General features: G+C 41.9%; 1 protein-coding gene across 2 annotated transcripts in view; it reads right to left on the bottom strand.

The window, feature by feature from the left end:
- Window positions 1–356: 356 nt before the first annotated feature.
- Window positions 357–26,721, bottom strand: part of LOC308091836 (USP6 N-terminal-like protein) — a 28,418-nt gene continuing 2,053 nt past the window's right edge. Inside the window, exons 2-15 of one of the 2 annotated variants that reach the window (XM_080437569.1) lie at window positions 20,823–20,896; window positions 19,996–20,083; window positions 15,169–15,254; window positions 14,967–15,006; window positions 14,025–14,105; window positions 13,510–13,617; window positions 8,403–8,512; window positions 5,801–5,849; window positions 5,489–5,609; window positions 4,971–5,065; window positions 4,532–4,597; window positions 3,661–3,760; window positions 3,178–3,330; window positions 357–2,594 (exon numbers count right to left, since the gene is read on the bottom strand). In XM_080437569.1, coding sequence (XP_080293695.1) covers window positions 1,924–2,594; window positions 3,178–3,330; window positions 3,661–3,760; window positions 4,532–4,597; window positions 4,971–5,065; window positions 5,489–5,609; window positions 5,801–5,849; window positions 8,403–8,512; window positions 13,510–13,617; window positions 14,025–14,105; window positions 14,967–15,006; window positions 15,169–15,254; window positions 19,996–20,083; window positions 20,823–20,830 — 1,776 coding nt within the window. In that variant the 5' untranslated portion in view covers window positions 20,831–20,896 and the 3' untranslated portion in view covers window positions 357–1,923. The remainder of the gene's footprint in view (window positions 2,595–3,177; window positions 3,331–3,660; window positions 3,761–4,531; window positions 4,598–4,970; window positions 5,066–5,488; window positions 5,610–5,800; window positions 5,850–8,402; window positions 8,513–13,509; window positions 13,618–14,024; window positions 14,106–14,966; window positions 15,007–15,168; window positions 15,255–19,995; window positions 20,084–20,822; window positions 20,897–26,721) is intronic. The other variant, XM_080437570.1, reaches the window with a different exon arrangement.

Below are 26,721 nucleotides of genomic sequence, written 5' to 3'. Positions count from 1 at the left end.
CCATAGGGCTCAAGTAATGTTTTACAAGTGGCTTAACAAAAAAATATTATATATATTGTTGCTGTAGTAGGCCAAATATTACTCATACATTCCTTACGTGCTCTAATATTGTAAAGATTTATAGATTAAAATTAGTTAACATTTCTGTCAACTAAAGTTTTCTTGTATCCTACAACACATTTATCGTCGAGGAGCCAGCCAGATAGATGTATAAACAAACCGGGGTGTGATTCCCTGTTACACTATGGATTCCAAATGCAAAACACTTCAGCTCCTCACCGCGGAAGAGAATATGTTGTCATTTATTTAATGCTCATTTTTACATGTATTTGTATTTAGTAATTTTGGTAGGCGAATATGCACGTAATAGCCAGTGTTGCCTTCATTTTAAGGCTCATATCTTTTGAGCCAGATTTTGTATTTTTTGTGCTCAAATGGCTCTTTGACTTAAAGTTGCTGACCCCTGCCCTAGTGTGTGTGTGTGTGTGTGTGTGATGAACACTGGTGTAGTTGACTGTTCTATCGACAAGTGGAACTTGTGGATGGAAACGGACAGTTAAAGTAAAGGCAAGAATCACGCAACTTGGATCCGCTTTGGGTGTCAATGAGTTACTTTTAATTAAATGTTTAGATCCTGTTATACTGCAATAAGTATTGCAGGATGAGATGCCAAATAAACTGGATTGAAAATGACATACTCCACCACAAAAAACTGTGGTCTAGTACAGTAAAACTTTGACAACTATTTAAATTTAGCTGAATTCTAGCAGGCCCCATTCTACATGAATTCTATTTCTCTTATGTAACAAAATAAAAACATGCCTAACTTCAAACTAACCACTAGATGTCAGTCATTGACTACTGCTAATCATGGAGCTATTGTACTGCTGCTATAGCCTCAATTCATAAGAGGACAATCCAGGGCCATATTGTACTAACAAGGCTATTGCCTACAGAGTAGACCCTACAGTACATTATAGCTTTAAACACGTTATCAGAAACCAATACATTTACATCAAAAGTCTCATAAGAGATGTTTTGTAAGATCAACAAAGCCTTAATTGTAACATTCACCATTCCACAAGGTCAACAGAAATACTGCACTGTTGCAAATGTTCCAATTGAACATTAGAGAAAGGGTTCTAATGTATTCTGCTTCTTTTTAATGACTTGATCAATGAGCAAGTGATCAATATATTATTGACCTCAAGAGACAACTGTTAAAACTAACTTCAAGTCTTTCCTAAGATCTTTGCCACCTTTTGAGACTATTTTTCAGTTTACAATCATAATGATAGTGAGCCAGCTCACTGAGGTAACATGCGCAGTTTACAGTTCTGTTTTGTACTATACTGTACTGTAATCTGATATTACAGTAATCTGATATACTGTAATCTGAACACTACTTCCTTTTTATTTGACCAACATAATTCTCCATTACTGTGCCATGTTCAACACCAGAACTGAAGCAGATCCAAATAAGGCATCCTATGACCTGAAAAAATAAAACTATGACTATATTAGCAAACATTTTACAAAGGCTGATAAAGCAAACATACTGTTCTTTGACAAAACTTGAAGAAAAGAAAAAAACTACAAAAGTCAGTTATTTCCACTATAAAGGGTAGCGTGTTGCTGTCCTCTTCTTGTTTGACAGCCCACTACTCTTCTCCCAAGAGTCCCTTCAAATGGACAGTGGTGTCACCTGGTCTTTTCACAAAGACAAGAAAACGCTGTGGACGTGATGTGGAACTCGGGGCACCTCACATTCTGTTATCTAAGTTGTTCTTTAGGCTGTGACCACGTAGAAGTAAGTATGGCACTCATCCGGGTCCCAACCCACAGGTTGAGGAGCGTTGCCTTAATGTGTCCAAAATTGCAGCAGCTGAATGCGGGGACAGAGTCTTTGTTTAGCTACATGTCCTACATCTCCTCGCATCCTCTGCCTGTGTCCTGAGCCTCGTTAGAAGGCAGCGTGGCCGCCTGCTCCAGCAACTGGGCCAGGTGTACATCTTCAGCCCTCTCTGCTGCTGACAGGCTCTCTGTCTGGGACAGGCTGGAGGGCTGTGAGTCAATGTGGTGCATAGACGATGACCGAGTCCTCGTGAGCCTGCAGGAGGACTGGTTGGGGCTGGTGGTAATCGTTGGGTCATCTTCTGAAAGCAACTCTGTGTCGTCTTGTGAAGCAATAGTAACAACAGGGTCAGGCAGAGCATCAGTCGAGCCCTCCATAAGGGAAGATGGTAAACAACATTCCTTCGCAACTTCACTCCCAGGAGGTTGGTACGGGGGAGGCCCTGTAAGCGGGGAGCCATGGGGGGTGAAGGTAGTCCGACTGTGGATGATGATGGGGTCTGGGGACGGCAGCGGAGCCTCCTCTTCGTCATTCGTGGCATCCAGGTCACCAGGGTTCTTGGAGGGGCTCTGGTCTGGAGAGATGGTGTCGGGCTGGTGGGAGATGATGTGGAGACTCAGGTCAGCTCCAGGCCAACAGGTGCTGGCTGAGGCAGGCTTCCCTCCCGGGGGGTGGACCGGACTCAGCAACACCGGCAGCTCTTGGCCCAGAGGCTTACGAGGCAGCTCCTCTGGTTTCCCTACAGAAACAACAACATACCTTTTTGTTAGAGTGTATCACACTGTTGTCTAGTTGAATGTTCATTTGTTGTTACTAGGGCGATGCCCGTTGGGAATGCACACCCATCGGTTATGCAATACCCGTTATACCCGTTGTCAGAGTACCCATTGTACCCGCGCAGTACCCATTATCATAGTACTAGGAGGACAGGCTACGAGTACTATGACATCATATTGATTACATCAGGGATTTCCATGTATGGGCATAAAAAGGACACAGGAAGACAGACAGACAAACAGGCAGACAGATACAGAGATCTAATTATATGGGCATAAAAGGACACAGACAGACAGACAGACAGATGCAGAGATTTGTGGATTTATAAAAGGATTTCTGATTTAACCAACTTCCCACTCAGCACTGCACTCCCTTGGGTCCTCAGCAATATACACAAAATGACTGAAGTCGATCGGCCAGACGGTTCTCGAGATATGCAGGGGAAACCCGGACAGACACGTAAGCCACGCACTTCGACAACCAAATGAGCAAAGTTTTGGAAAAACAAAACACAATTTAGCATGTAGGACAATAGTGTAGAGCACCTGGAGGCGGTATGTCTAGCTTCATCTTGCGTAGCTCTGTCATGGAGGCCTGCAGATGCTCTATGATGACATCATCGTGGTATAGGAAGGTCTGAGCAATTCTCTCCTGCAGGAATTCCCTCAGGTCCTCCAGAGACATCTTCAGAAGGCGCTCTGCACGCATGCACACACACATGCACGCACACACAGACAGAACATTGTTAGCAAACAAAGTCTGATATGATATGAATATTATGTATGCCTACACACCAAAATAATGACCAGCTGCATCAATAGTAAAACTAAGAAAACCTTTACGAGAAATAGAAAAGGAAGAAACCTCGGCAAGGATGTAGGCCTACACGTTTTTCAGTTTTAGATTGAAGTCTCTCCTGTACATACGTTAACAGTGTGAAGTGTTTTATCTCATAGTGTCTCTGAACCACAACCTAAGGCAACCGTCTCGTGTGCGCCAACAACATTTTTTCCCCAGATTCTCCTTACTCTTGTGTACTTTGAGGGTCGTGTAGGCCATCGCGGTGAGGAGTCTGTCTCCCTCCAGGATAAAGATATCCCACAGGCGAAGGGTCAGGGTGAATGGGGTCTACGATGACACACACATACGCACACACACACGCACACACGCACACACACACGCACACGCACACGCACACGCACACGCACAGGCATAAAAGTATCAACACAAACATTGTTACGGTCTCAACCCTCGTCTCCATTTCTGGCTACCGGTAGTTCATTCGGACTTGTCAATGCCAGCGGTTTCCCATCTCCCATCCCCTGGTCTCTTGCTTCCTGCTGCATGTAGCTGGAGTCAGGGGGTTTGTGTGGTGCTTCTCCCCAGACCACAGGAACCCACAGATCCCCATCCGGGGACTGGGAAGTGCTGACAACAGCCTTGCCCCTGCCAGACCACCAGCACCACAGGATTGTGGGCATGCACAGCGAAGGCTAATAGTAGTTTAGCCTAAAAACTGTTAATGTAGATCAAATATCACCAGGCACCGTTATTATTTTTATTTTTCTGTTTTAATCACACAAAAGATATCGGGTTTTAAATGTGTTGATTGTTGTTTCGATCCATCGTTTGAGCTCCAATGCAGTTGAATGCGGCGAATGCACAGCAAAGACTGGAGTGTTAATTTATAGGTGGTCTAAGTGATATTTATTGGTTAAAACAAAATAATTTTGAGTTAAAAAGTTATACAAATGAGTGTTTTTTTCGGTAATAAATATATAAAAATCCCTTACAGTACTACACCTTTAACTCTATTTTTATACTTTCAGAGATAAATTAAGCAGATTGTACAGTGTGGATAGAGGAGGAGGAATCTGTGATTTGAAGTAGGTATCTCACCCTGTCAATGAAACACTGAAGGAACCATTTGGTGCTGTAAATCCCTGTGGACATCTGCTCTCTGTCCTGGAGAGGGATGGAGAGAGAGCGATCGAGAGACATGCAGGAGTGATGACCGAAGGGGAGACAGAACGGAGATGGGTAGGTTAATGGAGGGACAGAAATAGAATGACAGAGATAGAGAAAGACCAAGGGAGATAGTGGGTGATATTGAGAGGGAGATGAGAGAGAGGGAGAGAAAGAAAAACGTAACATAGGGATACAAAGAAAGAGTCAGTGTACTTGCCATAAAATGCCATACTCTAAATTATGCACATTAAATGCACATTAAGGTTATCAGACATTAGCATACAGCACACTTCTGTTTTCTCATTTCATAAAGTGCTGTTATGAAATGATGAACATGTTGCATTACTCAAGCGAAGGCCTGTGATCTCACCAGATGTTTCTTCAGTTTGGGGATGAGTTTGGAAGTAATCTGATCATGATGTGTCTGGAATCGCTGCAGTTTAGGGAACCCGGGAACAAAGAGCCCTTTAGGGGAGCGAGGAACACGCATAGTCAGTCGTGTGAATGTGTTGTCGTGTATGTCATGTACGGTCGTGTGCTACTTGCTACCATCTACTATACAGTCTGATCTAAGATGGCTATTGGTTATCGCCCTGACTTTGCATGTGTAGTGTCTGCTGGGTTCTCTTTGCAAAAGAAATTCAAATGCGAGTTCATATACCAGAACTTGGTGTAAGTCAAGACATACAGTATGCACACAGAAACAAAAAACATGGAAAAATTAACAAGACACATTAAAACAGGTATTATTCTACTACTGCTACTATTATAAATAATCATAATAAGAAGAAGAAGAAGACAAATGTTTGTATGTAAGTCGTATTATTCGTAATACAATTATTATTAATAATAATAGTATTATGTTTCTGCAGTCGTGGTTGTCCTCACCGTGCATGGCGTGTCTCTGATCGGTCAGCAGCTGTGACAGAGCCCAGAAGGCATCTTCCTCATTCATGTACATCAGCAACAGTGCAGCAATCTGACTCATTCCCTGGCAGTAACTCACCTCCTGCAGGTCATAATGTTAATACTACTACTGGAAATGAACAGACAGCGACACACCGCTAATACCATTATATTTATACAACACATGTTGAAGACATTCTGTGCTATATCTACTGTATTTCCTTTTCCTACAAGGATTCTGGGATATCTGTTAGCTGTTATTTTGGTGTCCAATGTGATGGACAATAAACTCACCGTGTTGTAGACCGAGTATGCAGACAGAACATGGAACAGAGCTTGCTGCCTGTGTGGATAGCGGAGGAGAGGAGGGGAGAGATTAGTGAATAGCAGGTTTTCATGGGGAATATGCAATCCATGTATTCATTCATACATAATATATACTGGATATGCAGCTACTGTATAGGTATTTATAGTTGTTGGACTGACCACACAAAAAGTCCTACTATTAATATAATCCAAATGAATCTTACAAAACACTAAAAGATAAGATAAACCATTATTGATCCCCAGAGGGGAATTCAGCAATAACAATTAAACACACTAGAGGTACAAATAAGAGTAAGACTCAAGAACCATTCAAGTTCAAATTAAATAAAATAGAATACTGAGCAGAAATAGATGGTCTTAGATATCTGCACTGGTCTCTGAATGAGTGAACATATGTACGGTGTCTATCAATAATGTACAGTGAACATGATTTATGAATGAATATACTGTACATCTAGATGTTCTGTATAGTACGTTCTGTACATACAGTATTATGTACAGACTATCAACAATGAATATAAGAATGCATTATGTGTACAGTCTATCACAACAGTGAATGTTAGAATGAATATATACAGTCTCTGTCAACAGACCTTCAACAGTAGGTCACATCAGCCAACCGTGTTTCACGCCATAGCACATAACAGCAGCGACCATGCATTCTCTTGCTATGAAAGGAGCTGCCTTTTTGCAGGGTCGCTGCTCGCTGTAAAATATTGAAGCATTTTGTTGCAACAAGGCTGCTGTCCCAGACTTTCCACTGCAGGCCTCTGTGGTCTATTAGGCTGTCAGTGACATCACTCTGCTACTGGCTCCACTTCCAAACAAGCAGGGCTTGCTTCTCTCTCTCTCTGTCTCTCTCTGTCTGTCTCTCTCTCTCTCTCTCTCTCTCTCGCTCTCTCTCTCTCTCTCTCTCTCTGCCCCCCCCCACCCCAACTCCCCGCCTCCTCAGTCTGAGTTCAAGCTGAGGTTGCAAAATCAAATTCCCTGCATTAAAAGTGGAACAGTTTGCACTCTAAACTTGCACTATACAAACTGCCACACACTAAATCTGAAATCGCCAAACAACTCAAAAATACAAAATATAACAACACTGAGTCACACAAAACTCTATTTCCAAATGGGCGGAATTTAATTGTATTATTCATTTTATTTAACCTGTATTTAAAACAGCACTATGTAACTTTCCTCTTCTACCCTGGATTTGAACCCAGTTTCCTGCGCAAGCGCTGACATTTTTACCATTGAGCTAATAGAGGGGTAAATTGAATCTTTACCATCAGGTAAAAATTTGTGTCAGATCCTGTGTTTAGGTGAGACATGACATTTGACCCGATCTAAATGTCTCAATAGAAGAGCAGGGAGACAAAATCTAACCACCCAAATTGTATAAGTTATCTTGCATTAACGTACTCTACCATACAGATTGGACTTTTTTTTTTTTTATTCATTAAAAAGAAGTTACATAACAAGGCTTTAACCAGGAGAGAGTCGCTGATGGATTTCAAATTTGTTTTGCAAGAGTGCGCTGGCCATGGTAGGCAGCAATGCCAAGTCAACACAAAAGTCTCCGACAGACAAACATGCAACGAACGTGGCATCAAATCAATTTGATCATAAATACAAAACATGGAATAAGGTAATGTAGGTAGATAGGTATGGTAGGTATTTACTGTTAAATAAGATTTTAAAACCTGAATTGAGGCATGTTCTGTAGGTTTAAAGTCTAGATGAAATGGAAAAAACCTGTGTATCCTTTCTAATCCCATGTCATATAGACAGATTTTGTGTTTACAAACATTGAGACTTGGCACACGCAGGTGCCGGTTTCATGTAATCAATTCCCAACCGATACCCAAACCTGTTGTTTTGGGGAGCGTTGGTTTCTGTTCATTCAAACTCCTCTTGGCGAGACGCTCCTAGCGAGACATATATACTTCACCCCGTTACGGTGTTGCACGCCAAGAACAGCCGACATGCAAGCTCACATCGCGTCGTAGAGCGACGCGACCGTTGTGAGCTTGGAGGTCTGCTATTCTCGGCTGTTCTCTGCGCGGAGAGAACAGCTTCGGAGCATAAATTAGGTTTGAGGGGATACAGCTGTGCAATCAAGAAGGCTCTGGTGGCACTATCATAGAGCGATCTCTGCGACTGGAGGTGGGGTTTGGAGGACAAATGCTTTGAAAATCGCTATAATTGTTTACACACACAACATAAACATAATGTATATTTCAAGTCGCGAGAGATCACAGTAAACATCCATCCTAAACATTCCTCCTCCACACTGGGAGGAAAACAGAATCTGAAAGTTTGATGGGATGCATTTTTTACACGTAAGGCTGAGACCACTTTTACATTACATCTTATGAGCGGTCGGTTTCTTTTGGCCCCGGCCTGCGCGCGCATACTGGTTCTTATCAGTGTGACGTTGTCTGGAAATGCGTCCATTGTGCAGCTATTTATGCAAAACGTGAAATCTATTTCTACATATTATTATTATATCAAAATCCAATCATGTTTTTTTCAGAAATAAGTGATTCTGATGGTGATATTAGAAACTGGTGCTTACTTCACTCCAAATCGATCCATGAACATGATATGGTTTCTGAAGGTCCTGTTGATATCCAGGTCTATCTGTTTGATCTCAGACGAGTACAGCCGCGCCTGCTCCTTCATTCTCTGTGGAAAGAAGAAAGCAAGTGTCACGATTACGATTAAAGGTTTAATGACATTCACTTTTACACCACATTCAAAGTCTTTGTCCTGGTCCTTCAAAAGTGTACAAAATGTTTTAAGTGAAAATTCCATTCCATTGATCCATGGCAGGTGTTTTTCTCTCACATTTCTAAAGCCTTTTCAACTGCAATGAAAAAAGAAATCTTTGCCTGCGGGTGTCGCTGGTGAGGGATTTTGCCTGTCAATCATCTCCTCTGCTCCGCCCCCCCCAAAGGAAAGGATAGGGGAGGGGAGGGGCGAGGAGGAGAGTGGGCGGGATTAATCGACTGTGACCTCACTGTCGAAGGGCCAAGCTCAGATTACTTTTCAGCCTAATTATTCAGAAAACCCCAGACCACAGAAAATCCACTGAATGTTCTAAGTTCAGGTTTTTTGGGTGTAATTGAGGTCATAAAACCCCAAATAAAACATTGAAAATAAAAAAAGTGAAAATGAATGTCATGATACCTTTAAGATACATATTATACACAAATGGTGGAAAAAGTACTCAAATTCTTTACTTACATAAAAGTACCAATACTGCAACATAAAAATACTCTGTTACAAGTAAAAATCCAAAAATAAAAAATTTACTTGAGTAAAAGTACAAAAGTATTGGCATCAAAATGTACTTAAAGTACCAAAAGTAAAAGTACTAAATATTTGAAAATAGCCGATCTACAAGCTCACAACGCGTCGCATGCGTTGTGAGCTTGTAGATCTGCTATTTTCAAATAGCCTAGGTATAAAATAGGGCTAAAGTGGTTAATGTATGTTTCATTATATCATAGTTTATATCTGAAAAGTAACTAGTAACTAAAGTTTTCAAATAATTGTAGTGGAGTAAAAGTACAATATTTGCCTCTGAGATGTAGTGGAGTAGAAGTAAAAGTATCGGAAATTGGAAATACTCAAGTAAAGTACAAATACCTTAAAATTGTACTTAAGTACAGTACTTGAGTAAATGTACTTAGTTACTTTCCACCACTGTACACAATTACAGTGAACAGAACAACTGTGAGCCTCGCTGCATGTTTCACATCTCTATTACATCCCAGTTGGTTTGAGCTCTTCTCACTGACCCCTAATCCGGGAACACATCTGGGTCATTTTTAGATTTTTAGCTATAACCATTATTTTATACTTTGACTTTTCAAAAATAGCAGATATACAAGCTCATAGCGCGGCAAATCTTTTGAATATATATTTTCTAAGGCGAACGTTTGTAAAATATTTTGTTCCAGGGACCTCCAGAAGCAAAGATTTGAGTCACAAATGTTTGCTTTAAAAATATATATATTCAAAGATTTGCACACATTTTCAAGTTAAAAAAAAATCTGCAGATATACAAGCTCATAGCGCGGCACATGAGCTTGTATATCTGCTATCTTTGAATTAGGGTTGGGACGATATGGGTATCTCACGATACGATATCTGTGGCGATATTAGGCCCTCGATAACGATAATATCACGATATTCGATATATTGCGATATATTGCGATATATTGCGATATATTGCGGACCTCTCCGTTCACTTTTTATACCGTGTGAAAAACCGTGACTTTCCCTATTCTGGCCGAAAATCACCGGAGAAAAACAACGTGACCCGGAAATGAATTATTTTTTTTTACATCCGGCTCCGGGTGAGTCTGAAGGAGTCAGGAAGCGAAAGTGATCATGAAAAATAAACAGAATAGCACGACCACAGTCAAAAGTAAAAACTCGGGATTTCTCGTGCTGGCACTGAGGGTACTCGGGAAAAACTCGGGATATCTCGGGGCGTGGCACTGAGAGAGTTAAATATCTTTTTTTAATATCGATTTTTTTCGGCAGTATATCGATTATTTATCGCGGGAGAAAGTATCGCGATATATCGCGATAACGATATATCGTCCCACCCCTACTTTGAATAGCCAGAGTATAAAATATGGATAGAGTGGTTACACAGATGCGTTCCCGGTTGTAATGGGCTAATCTGCTTCTCTTTTGCTGAAGACCTCCTCCATCATAGGGAATACATGCTAATCCTAATGTCTGCTGTGATGGCAAGGTTATAAACAGTGGGTATGGTGGCGAGGTTATATATAGTGGGTATAAACACTACAGTGTTTATACCCGTTTACACCTGCTGTAACCTATACGTCTTTATACCTTTCAATCCGGGAATGCCGTCTGGGTCATTTCATGTTTCCATCTGCTTCAGAGGCTAAGAAATCATTTATTTAGTGAACATTGACAATTCTGTTGTCGACTAGTCGACACGTTTTTCAGAAAACTGTTAGGATTTAGAAGGCGTTTGTAGAATTGTCTAAATGGGTTAAAGGGTGCCAACCACCTAGGCCAGTGGTTTTCAACCTTTTCCGCGTCAAGGACCCCCAAATTGACACATAATAGCCCACGGACCCCCATTTGAAAAGATATGCCAGGGACTCAACCATTTGATTTCTTGGGGGTCCCAATCTACACTGAATCATCATTGCGAACGCGGAAGGAGGCGCGCCTCCGCCCAAGTGGAGCTTACTATGAAACCCTGCTCGGCTTGTGGCTCTGTGTCTCTGTGTCTCTGTGTGTGGCTCTGTGTGCGTGCACTGCCTGTGTGCAGCCGCCAGAGTGCGCCAGAGTGCACTACAGAGTGCGCCAGAGTGCACTACAGAGTGCGCCAGAGTGCACTACAGTGTGGCTGAAATCCACCTGCCCCTCTGTGACTAATTACACTCCTCGGCAGGGGCGCCGATGACGTGGGGGCGTCGGGGCTAGCGCCCCCACAGTCAATTGGTCAGCCCCCTCATGAATCTCAGATGTCAGGCTCAAACTTACAGTACCATTACTATTACCATTACTATAGCAGGGCGCAGATAGGTGTTAACGCGCCGTTGACACCTAGAACAATTGCCCAGACAGAGAAACGGCTCGCGGCGGGGGGGGCGGGGCTATTGCGGCTCGAAAAATCGAACACAACTTGTTTAGACCAGGGGGACTCGGCACCAAGCGTCATGTGAACCATGGCTATGGCTGTGTGCTAAACATGTTCTGCAGGTTTTGGCTCTGCCGTGTGCCCTTATTGAAATGAAGGGTCGCTATGCTGTGTCCCTTGACTCCCTCGTCCTGTGTGCACTAACAGTCACTCACTGCATGCACTGAATACCAGTGGTGGAAAAAGTACTAAAATGTTTTACTTAAACAAAAGTATAAATTCTGCGGTGTAAAAATACTCTATTACAAGTAAAAGTAAGGTATTCAAAATGTACTTGAGTAAAAGTAGAAAAGTATTGGTATCAAAATGTATTTAAAGTACCAAAAGTAAAAGTACTCATTATGCAGAAGGTCCCATTTCACAAGTTTTCAAACGTGTAAAATGTATACAAATTATTTGAAAATAGCAGATCTACAAGCTCACAACGCATCGCAAATCTGCTATTTTCAAATTGCCAAAGTATATATACTGTATAAGTGGTTTTGTAATAATAATAATCAAAATCTACAAAGTAACTATAGTAAATAAAGTTATCAAATAATTGTAGTGGAGTAAAAGTACAATATTTGTCTATATGTAGTGGAGTAGAAGTAACTATAGGCTACTACTAAAATAAGTACTTTTATTTAAGTAAAACATTTGAGGATGGGACACACTGAAGGATGGGTAGAGTGTTGTTAATGTTGTTTTATGGTCATTTAATGAATTAATTAAGCAAAAAAAACGCGCGCGCTTCGCGCGCTTATATGCCCGCGACGCAGTGGGTGGAGGGGGGGGGGGGGGGGGGGGGGCGCGAGTGGTGGTCACGTTCAGCCCCCATGGTCGCGCACAAAAGTCAGCGCCCCTGCTCCTCGGAGAGAAATATAGCAGCTACAGTCAAAAATAACACATCGACAAGCATCTACACGAGTTCATCTATTGGGATATCTAAGAATTCCATGTCATTTGTGCATATTTCAGGCCGGATGGCAAGTTGAAAAGAGGACAGTTTCGAGCTGCGTTCCCTTCCTGCGTTCGCGCGTCTTACTTGTCATTAGTGTTCATTTAACTCTTAGAGTGTACAAATGGAACCAAATGGACCCGTTAGGGTCCAATTGGTTCCATTTGTACACTCTCAGAGTTACACACACATAAGGGTCAATTTGGTTCCTAACTATTAATTTGGCTAGGGACCCCCTGGAACCCCCTCAAGGACCACTGGTGGTCCCCGGACCACTGGTTGAGAACCACTGACCTAGGCAACCACCTGCTTACCTGACAGGTAATCAGGAACTGTAAATCACCTTGAGCACTCGGTAGTCATTCCAGATATAATGCGTGTTCCCAGGGTTTGATTTGTAAAACAAAACATTTGCATTTTCCTAACCACTTAAGCGCTATATAATTCGAATAGGCAAATAGTGTAAATAGGCTATAGCCGATCTACAAGCTCACATGCTGTTAAGTGTTTTAAGCTTGCTATTTTTGCTATTTTTGAGTTATTTTTATGAAGACATAAATATCAAACATATCAGCCTACATTTCCCAAAGGTAAATGCATGTATTTAAAGCAGGGACAAAACATATCCCCACTGACGATAAGAACGAATGACCAGAGAGGGGAATATCAAGAAAAATAGAACCCAGCATGTATTCCATTTCAATAACACTTGTCCTCTTTGCTTTTGTCCTCCGTACAGAGATCCAGGCAATTTTGGTACCTTTTGATGAATGTGTACTGTATTGTTTTAATGTATAGCCTGAAACTGGGCTCAGCGGATGGAGGGGGGCTTCTTTTATCACTGTCTGTCCACTCCATGCCATTCAGCCCTATCTATGTGTCCTTGTGTTATGACTCAATCATAACCAGACCGACTCCGATCCGCAATCAATCGTATTTACATGCATGCCATTTTCCTCTTACGTTACCCTCGGGGTGGGATACCGGTTTGCATGTCATATGACGTACTGTAAGAGCAACATGGCAAAAGTAAGTTGTCATCACTACCTCGTATTTGCCTTCATTCTGCTTCTTAACTCTCTCCACGTCCAGCATCAGAGACCATGCTTGACCACGCAGCTGTAGGGGAATGCCTTTATACACCCTCTTTACCATCTGACAAGAGAGGATGAGAGGGGAAAAGGAGAGGACAAGAGTGTTGAGCCGAGCCCATACAAGGAGAGGAGATCTGCCAGAGCATTGTTTAAAGCAGACATAATGAGAGGCTTTAATGGCGTGTGAGTCAGTCTATGGTCCTAAAGAATAGCTGGAAAGAATTTTGCGTTAGTATTCGAACCTACATGGAATTACTATGGGATGGGTGGGGTTTACCAACATAATCTAACGTCTAATAAGCTGCAAGTCACAGAAAAGTACATGGAAATTACTTTAATATCCTTTCCTGTGATTATCTACATTTTTTGTCAATCATAATTTTTTCACCCCCAACTTCCCAGCATGCAATCCGGCCAAAATAAACCATGAGACCCATTAGCTGTAGGTGTGGCTCCTACAGTACTTACCCGGTCACTGTTCCTGTATTTCTCCCATTTCTTCACCATCTTCAGCCATTTCTCCACTCTCTCTATCTCCAGCTGCTTCCGCTATGAGGACGACAGAATCCAAGCTAACGCTTTTGCACAGTAAAATTCTTTAGCATAACTGCTATCCTGGACTGTGTCGTGAAGCCCTATTCTCTGAAAGGCAGAAGTACTGGTACAGAAATAGACAGTAAAATGTAAAGAAAGGCCATAATGTTTCAAAATGTTGGCCAAAATATATGGTCCAAACTATTTCGAACTCATTTCTGCGCATTTCTTTTTCCATTATGGATGGCTGATTTTGTTTGGGGTCAAAAGGGTTGAAGGACATGATCAATATTAAAGCAAGGTCAAAATTACATAATCGGTAATATCTATCTTCACAACTTGCAGAGTGCACTATAATAATAGCATTCTTTTTAGTTTAATTTCTTTCTTTCTTTCTTTCTTTCTTTTTGTCATATTTCTGGAAGTAATAATGAAAACACTCAAATGTAGCTCCTTCTGCTCTCCTTCATGGGGCAGCATGACTCCTGGTATTATTTATTACCAAGTGCATTCCAATAGAATGAAGATACACCCTACCTCTGTTCTCACAGAGGTTCAAATTTTATTGTTGTTATTTAAACCAATCAATCAGGAGAACAGGGCTGAGTGAGGGAGGAGTTCTGGTGAGGCAGAGCGACAGTGCCAGGCTAAGAGACATGCCTGAGGATCACATCTCTGAAAGTGGATAGCTAGAGAATGTGATGTTCCAGTCACCCACCCAACCAACTAATCACACACGCACGCAGGCTCGCACGCAGGCTCCCACGCAGGCTCGCACGCAGGCTTGCACGCTCACACACACACACACACACACACACACACACACACACACACGCACACGCACACGCACACGCACTCGCACACGCACACACTTACCTTCTCTTCATGTGCACTAATGGCAGGCAATTCCTCCTCACTGGGGATGGGAGACAAATACAATCAGAGAGAAGGACAGGTTGTAGGAGGGCGAAAATATATTGAAACTGACATTTAGAATGTTAACAGAGACAGGGGGGATGCAGTGAGACATGTTAACAGAGACAGGGGGGATGCAGTGAGACATGTGGAAGAGACTCACTGCATGAAGCCGAAGCGGTCTGTGGCTCTGTAGATGCTGTAGTCAGCATCCTCCCATGGGTCAATGTCCACCCCCTCCTGTCTGCCCTGGAAATGCGCACGCACGCACGCACGCACGCACGCACGCACACACACACACACACACACACACACACACACACACACACACACACACACACACACACACACACACACACACACACACACACACACACACACACACACACACACACACACACACACACACACACGCGTATGAATACACGTGCACGCATGCATATAGCCATAGAAGGTAGAGAATACACAAAGGCACATGCAAAGTCAAATCCAGTGTTAGATTAACTTGAGAGGGGCTCATTTAAAATGGTCAGAAGGGCCCTATATGGGATTATAACTGCTCAGGGTCCTAACAGCCTCAAGAATCGCCTCTGTTCACAAAAGGTGGAATATTTTGTTTTGCTGTTCTTTCTGGTTGTCCATCATGGCCCCTGGACCTTCTCTAGAACAGGGGTGGGAAAACGTTTTGGCATGATATTTCAGTTCCTTCTTTCTTATCCTCAGTTGTCTCATGACTCAAAGGTGTCTTTCCAAGTTCCCGTTCTTTGCCACCGCTGTGCATTTGTTGCAGGTGAGACGACAGAACTTGACGTAGTTTCATGCGTTTCATGTATGGTTATGGTATACACTAACTGTCTGGCTGAGATTTCAGTTCCTTCTTTTTCTCTCCTTTCCAAGTTCCCATTTTTCGCCCTCGCTGCGTAGCTGCTGCTGCTGATGAGATAAATACATTTCTCATTCGACAACAGAAAATAACACTCATGGCATCTGTTCCCAAACTCATTCTACTGATGTGTTTGTTGTCTAATTAGCTGTGGTTGAAAAGTAGTAGTAGCTTTGTGCTAAACCACTGATATGCTGCCAGATATCTTATGTATGAAGTTAATATTATGGCCTGAGTGTAGTGCTGGAGAAAAGGTCATGGGGTGTCTCAAATGATTAAGGTTCATCCACCCGGGAGCGTGAATGCGCTTTGCAAGTTTCATAGCAATCTGCTCATTACATCTTGAATGATCGTCTGTGAGGTGAGGTGGAGTCTCAGGCCCAGGGGCCCAAGGACTCGACTCAGGTTTTCTAAGTTCATTACAGCAGTGTTGATTTCGTCGACTAAAACTATGACGAAAAATGTTTGTCGACTACCTTTTTTCAATGATGAAAACGAAATAAAAACTAAGCTACGATGACTTAAGACTAAGACTAAATATATTGACAACGTTCGTCAACAAATGAAAACTAGACTAAAATGTTAGTGAGGGACTAGTGGAGAAGAGATCCAGTAGAACTAAAAGACAAGTCATTTTATGTTTGGTTGTGCTCAGGTGTTCGGCTCAGAAAATAGCAGCTCACAACGCGTCGCAGCATTCAGATGACTAAAATATGACTAAAACTAAATAGAATTTTATTCAAAAGACTATGACTAAAACAAAATCAAAATGTGTGGTCAAAATCAACGGTGCATTACAGCGGACCCTGTGTGTATAGTAAAAGTAATAAATAGAACAGAAATAATTGAGGAGCTTCACCCGGAGGACATATATCGCGCGTGCGGAGGAACAACCTATTCCTCACAGTTCAACACTGCAGCTTTCAGGCACCCCTTGACCAAACCCGTACGAGTTGGTCAGTATGGCGACATGGAACGCCTTCCCCCATCCAGCTTCCCTCTCGCCAACACGGCCAATTTAGTTTTATGTTTTTAATTATGTTTTGGCGGCTAAGACCGGATGCACTACAGAGGATTTAACCCATTTAGACCTGGAACGCATCTGTGTCACTTTTTCATTCGAGCTAAAAAGCATTATTTTACACTTTGGCTACGAGCTTGTAGATCTGGTATTTTTGAAAAATCGTGAAAATGTGTGCAAATCTTTGCACACTTGAATATATATTGTTTAAAGCGAACATTTTGAACTCAAATATTTGTTTCTGGGGGGTCCCTGGAACAAACATTTTTAGATGGGGGTCGGCGGCCAAATACATATTATTTTGGGGGTCCTTCACATGAAAAAGTGTGAGAACCACTGATATAGAAACATACGTTTCTTCAGAAAACTTTTGGGATTTAGAAGACATTTGTAGAATCGGCCTCAGGTCTAAATCAAACCCCCCCAGTCTCCGTGTGGTGTTGGGCAGAAACCTTACCCCGGCCCCACCTGAGCACCCCCCACACACACACACGCATGCACACACACACACACACACACACACACACACACACACACACACACACACACACACACACACACACACACACACACACACACACACACACACACGCAGGCTCCTCAATCCAGCACCAAGTTTCATTTCTAGACAAAACCAGACCACACACCATGCATAATCTCACACTTTATAAATCACATTTATTGTCCAATCTGCCAGTCGTGTCAAAACGTGCATTTAAGCTTTCATCACCCAACAAGCCCAAACAATGGTTAACTGGCCGCTCTCTGATGGAAAAGCCATTTAGAAATCTCCAATGTTGATGCAACAATCCTTATGCCGGTGTTGTTGACCCAGCAGATACAGAGGAACTATTTCTTCCAGAGAGGATCTCTCGATGCAGTAAAGAACAACACACAAACACGTATGTTTCATAACTGTTCATAGTATTATAATTTTTTCTATGCATAAGAAATACGTATGTTTGTTTTTTGTTATGGGAAGAGATAACATAGAAACTATGTGGCTCCATAAGTCTCTGTGGTCTATGTGTCATAGCATGTATATGACGCAACAGTGCCTAATTGAGAGAGAGAGAGAGAGAGAGAGAGAGAGAGAGAGAGAGAGAGAGAGAGAGAGAGAGAATGCAAAAGAGTGACAGAAAGAAAGAATGAGAAATAGATGTCTAAAGATAGGGATATTTTTTTCATGTAGATAGGCACTTGTTATTTTTCTAAATTTTTATCCCACAAATTTGTAACCCCATTTTTTATACCCAGTGCCAATTGTCTATGTAATCCTGGGCACTACCTTCCCTCTGCCAACCTAGGGAGGCCAGGGCCGAGCTCATGCCTCCTTCAATGCATGAGAGCCAACTGACCTTCTTGTCACCTGACAGGGGAGAGTTTCCCTGGTTGGACGTAGCGCGTGGAAGGAACACGTTATTCCAACCAGTTCCTTTCCCCTCCATCAGGCGCCCCGGCTGGCCAGGGGGAGGCAGTATGTAGATAGGCACTTGTGAAAGGACCCCTGTGGGCACTGCAAAAAGCTGCTAAAGGAAGCTAAAAATACCTTTCTAATAATATGGAGGCTCTTTAGGGATACACACACAATGATAAAAGGAGAAAGACAGAGAGAGAGAGAGAGAGAGAGAGAGAGAGAGAGAGAGAGAGAGAGAGAGAGAGAGAGAGAGAGAGAGAGAGAGAGAGAGAGATATGCAGTTAGGAGGGAGAAGGTGGTGTTAGAGATACAGTATGATGTATAGAATTGTGAAACAGCAGAGGAGAAACTGTCAAGAGGGCCGAATCTCAGAAAACCTGCAGAAACAAACAGCCAACATGCGTCTGCAGCAGACGTCTGCTCATGCAGCACTCCCAGGAGAGCTGTGCAGACGTCCCGCTCGCTTCTTGATCTATTTGCCAGCCTGTCCCTTCTCTGTTACTGTAGTACTGTGTGGTCGGGGAGGGGTTTGCTCTGCATACTGTATAGGTTTGGTTGCCTCAGGGCTACAAATCCCCAGCGAGACAGAGAACTCCCACTGACCCCTGCTACAAGAAATCACCATGTCCCCAGAGCAGTGGTTCTCAAAGTGAGACCGGGGAACCCCTGGGGGTTCCAGCAAATTGAGTTAACCACTTAAACCCCATATGGGTCGGAGTATACTGGTGTGTTTTCTGTTTTCTGTTATTGTGGGGAAAGCTTTCGCTGAAAATAGCCGATCGACAAGCTCACAATGCGACGCGCTGCGTCGCATTGTGAGCTTGTGCGATCGGCTATTTCCAGCGAAAGCTTTCCTCACAATACCGATGCTGGGGTTTAAGTGGTTAATGTAGCATCAAACGCAGTTTAACCACTGGAACCCTAATTTATACTTTATATTTGAAAATATCTGATCTACAAACTCACAACAACGCCTCCCGATGCGACGTGTTGTGAGCTTGTAGATCTGATATTTTCGAAACATTTTGAAAAATCTTGAAAACATTTTAGCACACATTTTCTGTTATATGGGGGTCTCTGGCACAAAATCTTTTCGTATGGGGATCCGTGGCCAAAATACGTATTAATTTGGGCGTCCTTGACGTGAAATAGTTTGAGAACCACTGCCCCGCAGAGGACAGTATGGAATCGGTGGCTATGCGCCATGTCACGACTAGACAGGACAACAGCTCCATGGCTCTACTCTTTGCCAAAAATAAATAAAGTGAGGGCTAAATTTAAAACACTGTATGTCAAACACCAGTGAACAAAGTGTCCCGGGTGATTAGTATTAAAATTACATACTGCAATTGCATGATTTGCTGGTCAAATCTTTATTCTACCAAATAACATAAACATACTTAATATTCTAAATAGTTATTTTGGAACAACAATTCACACCTTTTGTCCAAAGTTGTTCCCAGGTGAAAACAGTTGAAGGCTCATAGACGTAAATGCATTTCAGCAGTACACACGCACACACGCGCACACACACACACACACACACACACACACACACACACACACACACACACACACACACTGCACACATGCATGCGTGACGTACAATCCGCTACACATGCAGGGTCACACGGTGCTACAGGCACTAGTTCACAATCACAAAACACACATGTGAATTTGCATTGTCTCTCTCCCCTTTGTCCTTCTCAGAACGGCTGTCGCCGTTTTTAACCATGTGATGCTGTGAACTCTTCCTCCTGCATGTTCAAACGATAACACACAACTCAGAACTTTGAAGAATGTTGAGTTTTATACAAGGAATTTGTTTTGGCATTATTGCAGAGACACTCAACATGATAGGAAACAAACAAACAATGAATGTAAGACCACCAACAATAATGATCACACACGTGTGCACCACCAAAAATGCAGTGGTGTAAAGTAACTAAGTACATGTACTCAAGTGCTGTACTTAAGTACAATTTTGCTTTACTGGAGTATTTCCAATTGTCAGTACTTTTACTTTTAAAACATACATTAACCACTTTAGCCCTATTTTATACCTAGGCTATTTGAAAATAGCCGATCTGCTATTTTCAAACATTTTAGTACTTTTACCTTTGGTACTTTAAGTACATTTTGATACCAACACTTTTGTACTTTTACTCAAGTACATTTTGAATTCCAAACTTTTACTTGTAACAGAGTACTTCTACATTGCAGTATTGATATTTTTACTTAAGTAAAACATTTGAGTACTTTTTCCACCACTGCAAAAATGTGACTTAATTTGACTTTTCTCTGTACTGAGTAAGCAGTTGTGAGCAGGTTTTGAACATTAGGCTAAGAACATTAAAGAAAATATAAGTGCTACTTTGTACATCAATTTCCATCAAGACACAAAAGTTGACGGAAGAATCATTATTAAAACTTTCATAATCGACCTGTGCTTTTAGACGTTGGCCAAGAACCGTACATGTTTGGAGTCTCACTCACCGCAGCATACTTCAAGATGATCTCAGCACGTTCTTCAGCAATCAGCGTCTCAATGTCTTTCTTCATGTCAATATCTGAGGAGACAGGAACATACAGCAACAATATTAGCCGAGTTAAAACAGAGAACGTTTGAAGGCTGAACTGGCTTATGAACCAACAAAGGGAGCTGGCATACCTCAAAGTAGACCACACTGTTGTTATGTAATATGACACTACCAAATCCATTGCATAGAAACAAGCTGCATATTAATATTACACAAATAATTGCTGGTGCAACTCAGTGTGTCCACATGTGCAAAATGTGGAGTGTTCATTTAACACCGAGAGAGTAAAACTGTCCCTCAGCAGTCACCCTCATAATCACAGGGGATGTTATTTTTATGTCACGCTCCCAGTGTCTCTTGTACCAACCACCACTTCCTGTGTTTCCAGCCAGCTCTCTGGCCACCGGTGTGCGTGCGTGCGTGCGTGCGTGCGTGCGTGCGTGCGTGCGTGCGTGCGTGCGTGCGTGCGTGCGTGCGCGCGTGCGTGCGCACGTGTGTGAGTGTGTGCGCACACGTGTGTGAGTGTGTGCGCATGTGTGTGTGTGTGTGTGTGTGTTCACTGCTCACTGTGCCACTGAATCCACTGTGTCACCTGTATGTCAACACTGAAACAGTGTCTGAAATGTCAGTGAATTGGAATTGAAAACAGATTTTTTTTTTTTTATTTCATAGAATTATTTAACTTGTACACATTTAACCCATTTAGGTCACTTAGGGATGATGTGTCACACCTGCTGTGACTGCGGGGGTGGCACAAAGTGGGGGTGACAGACAATTGGGGTGCTTCATTATAAAGAAAAAAAACGGTGTGCATTATCACATGACCTGATGAGGATCCACAACAGGATCGAAACTTTGTCAGCCAAATAAAGAAGTTTGTGTACCTACTCTGGTACACTCTTTTAACACATTTAAAATGTGTGTGCGTGTGCGTGTGCGCGTGCGTGCATGTGCGTTCGTGTGTGTGTGCTTAATTTAACTAATCTCAATGTTTGCTGCTGTACTATCTGTTGGGTTGGTGTGACAAGCAGAATTCACTGAAGAGCTCCATGGCACATAACTGAATACCACTGGTATTGACCATCTGAGACATGGATTCATTGTGTAAAAGTTTGACTCAGCATTAGACGTGCAATCCTACTGTTTTGTACACACAGGGTATATGGAGTGTGTGTGGGCAGCATACAGTAGCTGGCAACTCTATCGTTCCTAGAGACAACAAGTATCCCTGTGCTGTACTGAAGAAAGCTCTGCAGCTCAGATCCAGCCCTCTGGGAACACTCATACAGTGCAGATTTTCTGTCCTACCTGTTTAATAATTGTCATTCTAGTTGTCTTATGAGAAACTAGATCAGCGGTTCCCAAACTTCTTCGCTCAAGACCCAAAAGAGAAATCAGATGTTTGCCCGGGACCCAAACTAGTGAAAATAGCAGATCTGCAAGCTCACAACGCGACGCTTCGCGCCGCGTTGCGAGCTTGCAGATCTGCAGAAATTCTTATTGAAAATGTTTGAATTTGTTTTCAACATAAATTTGTGATTACTTTGTGGAAATCTTTAGAAAATGATAAATAATAATAATTAATTAACAAAATGTAGGAAATAAAAAATAAAGGGATATTCACTTGCGAGTTGCGATCCACAAAAATGGATCCGTGACCCACAAATGGGTCCTGACCCACTGAACTAGATAGACCGACACCAAGGAAATGCAAATAAGGGGAAAAAACAGCTGTAGATGAGATGTAGATGACTGTAGATGACTTTCATTTACTCCCCTTTTAATTTACTTCTGGTGTCATACCTGGTACAGATAAGATTCAATAACATATCAAGATAAATATGAATACAAATAAAATAATGAATTGGAATTGATAAGATATCTGCTCTGAATGAGTGAACATACTGCATGTATCAATTAATATAGCCTAAATATACAGTGACTTATGAATAAATATGTAGGATATTTATCACTATAAATCTTTTGCCAATGTAATGAACACTCTGTTAACAATGAGTCAAATGAGTGTATATATGCATGGTCTATTAACAGTCTATCAACACTGAGGATATGAATAGCAACAGTTATTATAAGAATGGATATGTGTAGTCTATGTGAACAGTGAATATGAGAAGAATTATATACGGTCTGTCAACAGACCTTCAAAAGTGAGTATCTGGATGATGATGGACAGTTATCCTTAACATGCATCTGTTAAGATTTGTCTACGTTATATAAATTAGCAGTGCAACAGTTAATCAAACTAATAGATTTAATCAATAATAAAAATAATAAAAAATTTGTGGTTTATTTAAAAATATTTGCTTCTCAATTATTAAGTTAATTGAAAAGGTAATCAATAGAATAATCGTGAGTCAGTAGTCAAAGGTAGGGTCTTTGAGGACAAGGGTTGGGATCCACTGCTGTATGGTACACTGCTGAAGAACTTAGTAATAGAAGTCTCTGGGAACTATATTATCCAACCAGCGTTCACACAGTAAAACCTGCAGCGTAAATTTAACTCTGAAAGTACACAGTATGTTTAAAGCAGAAACATTGACCTGTAAGAGTCCACTTTTACATATGGTACGTACAGCCACTAATCATTCCTCACTGAGCCATTTTCCAACATCAACTGGATCCTCTGGTTCATGCAAAGGCCAACGGCCAAAGTACTGAATGCCAAGTGTCTGCTACTGGCCAAGTGACCAGTGGTTACAGTTACAAAACTATATCTGTGGGCCAGTGTGGGGACCTTTCAGTGCTTTGCCAGTACACAGTATTGAGTGTACTACAACACTGTTTCTCAAACAGTGGGTTGGGACCCATGTTTGGGTCGTGGCTACATTTGTATGGGTTGCGAGTATTTTTTTCGTTCGAAAGAAAGAAAATCAAATCAAATCAAATTTCAAATGATTGAAAAAGGTTTAAACAAAAAAAGCCATAACTTTTTGTTGTGACTTTAAAAACAATTGCAACATTTTTCAAAGGTATTCGTAAATTAAATACATTTAAAAAGTAGTGAAAATAGCAGATCTACAAGCTCGCAACGCAGTGCGACGTGTTGTGAGCTTGTAGATCTGCTAGTTTCACCAGTTTGGGTCCCGTGCAAACGTCTGATTTTTCTTTCGGGTCTCGAGCTAAAACGTTTTGGAACCACTGCACTACACTATAATTCAGGGGTCTTCAACAGGGGGTCCGGGACCCCTAGGGGGTCCTCAGAGTTACTACAGGGGGGCCGCCAAATCTTTGTGTGATATGATTTTTTTTTACATTAACCACTTGAACCCTAGCATCCCTTTTCTGAGGAGAACTTTAGCCAAAAATAGCAGATCTACAAGCTCACAGGCGTTGTGAGCTTGTAGATCGGCTATTTTTGGCAAAGAGTTATAGGTGTAGAGGGGAAAAAGAGCTGCAAAAGTTTATCTGAAACACCATTTTATACAATATAGAGGGGGTCCCTGCTTCATCTCTCTCTTAGCTAGGGGGTCCTTGCTCCTTGGCCTGAAAACGTTGAAGACCCCTGCTATAATTCATGTGTTGTTGTAGCTCTACATTCATAGTGTAGACCAGACCTATACAACACATGAAGTACATGCCGTCATCTGACTACAGCTAGCGCCCAGCGAATAGCAAGACAAAAAGCCAGAAATCAGTGAGATGATGTGTGTACTATGACATAGTACAGTCCATTACATAGTAACTATGTAATGGTTACAAACCTCAAGGCTTTCGGCAGTTTAACTCTATCTCATTTACAGATATATTGGTGTGCTATGTTACTGTATGCTATCCTACAGTAAGTTATGGTTCTCTTCACCATGGTATTGGACAGAACGGTACGGTACAGAATGACTAATGTAGTAAGTAAGCTGTATCAGGTACAATGTTTATGTTATGGTACAGTATGGCAACAGTCATAAAGGCTATATTTCTGTCGCGTCATGACCAGGAAGAAAATTGCCGTATACAACTGGAGCCACTGGGCTCAGTGGGGCTGTCATGAAATGACTCCCCAAACAAAGCAAAGTAATGAATCCCAGATAATCCACATTCTCTATAGGGATGCTTACAAATGGAGGTCCCAGAGTTATATAATCTGGACACGCCACGGGGATGCGCATTATAACCATATCTGGATTAGGAATATCTCTAAAGCAGGATCGTGCAATGAAAGTTTTCTGTTCCCAACCTGGACGCAAGAGGAATTGAGAACAAAGACTATGCAGTCTGTACGAGACAGTAAGGCTTGACAACAGAGTCAATACCACATTCAATTAACCCATTAAGACCGGGAACGCATTTCTGTAATTTTAGATGTCTTTGGGCTATTCAAAAATAGCAGATATACAAGCTCATAGCGCGGCACCTATGTGCTTGTAGATCTGCTATTTTTGAAAAATCGTGAAAACATATTTTTTTGATTTTTTTCCAAAAAACTTTTAGGATTTAGAAAAACATTTTTGAATCGGCCTCAGGCCTTAATGGGTTAAGAACTCCCGTTGAACTGCTGTAGCTAATGCTTTCTAATCGTGCATGTTCAGAGACAAGAGGAACAGTACAGCAGCATGGCAAGGAGAAGTATGGTTAGGGATTCCGACTCCCTAACACTGACATATATACAAAAAGAACCCATCACAGATCGATGGTGAAGACAAAGCAATCTGCCTTTGTGGCTTTTGCTGCTATAGTATGGAGGGGGGTTTACAGGTCAGAGAGACAGACCCGTAATCAATTACAGATTGTCAGCTGTCACAGATTTGATCCTCCCAGTTGCCGATACGTCAATACCACACATTCCGCACAGCCAAGTGTCCTTGAGCAAGACTACCTACCCACTAAATCACAGCTTTGCTCTGGATTTAAACGTGTCAGCCAAAAGACTAAATTGCAAACATGCACACATGCACCGATGTTTGATTGCATAGTGGCCTTAACATCTACCACATTCGCACAGTGTGGTATAGTACGCTACAGAATCCAAGCCCATTGGTCCCACAGTGGTAACCCAGTCTTGTGTTGAAATGCCCCAATTCACCACCCGAGGCAGCGAAGTGGTAAAGAAACGCATGTATAAAAAACTGTCGCTGTCACTTGACGAGGGTTTGATGTTTAAAATGCAGGTTGTGATTTGTCTGTCAGTGGGTAAGATCTCCTCCATGGCCAATATCTGTGTCTGAATGTGGGCTAACCAGGCTAAATTATTCAGTGTATGGAGTCTGCATCTAGCAGACGGTCAGTGACACAGATTAAATGCAGCAGTCAAACCCCATGGCTCCTCCACAGTTCTCTCGATGGAACATGGCTACGGCAACATCAGTTACCAGCTGGAAATGCTTAGATCAGGGGTGGGCAACTTTGATGATGGAGAGGGCAACTATATTTCCACACTCACTCCAGAGGGCCACATTGCATATACTGTCGGGCAGAAACCTCTTATCTCCAAATTTGAACTTTTTTCGTAAATTAATGCCGTACTTTACCATTCTGTCACACAAAAGCAGCAAAAATAACCGATCTAAAAGTTCAAAACGCGTCGCGTTGCGACTCGCAACGCGATGCGTTTTGAGCTTGTAGATCTGCTATTTTTGCTACTTTTAAATTGGAATCCTGAATTTCTTTTTGCTATTTTTGAATTGTAATCCTGAAAATTATCATTTTTATTTTATTTCAAATGCATTTGTATGAACTTAAATACAAATACATTGGATATAAAAAAAGACATTAGAATTTAAATACTAATACTAATATAGTTTAATTACTTCAGAGACTGAAGTAATTAAAGCGGGTCATGTTTGGAATTGTAACAGCTGAAATCAATAATATATCAGTATTCCGATATTAACCCGCGGGCA

The sequence above is a fragment of the Gymnoscopelus braueri genome (genome assembly GCF_963280865.1).
Source record: "Gymnoscopelus braueri genome assembly, chromosome: 1".
In the NCBI taxonomy this organism is placed as follows: domain Eukaryota; kingdom Metazoa; phylum Chordata; class Actinopteri; order Myctophiformes; family Myctophidae; genus Gymnoscopelus; species Gymnoscopelus braueri.
This window is presented reverse-complemented; position numbering and strand designations above follow the sequence as displayed.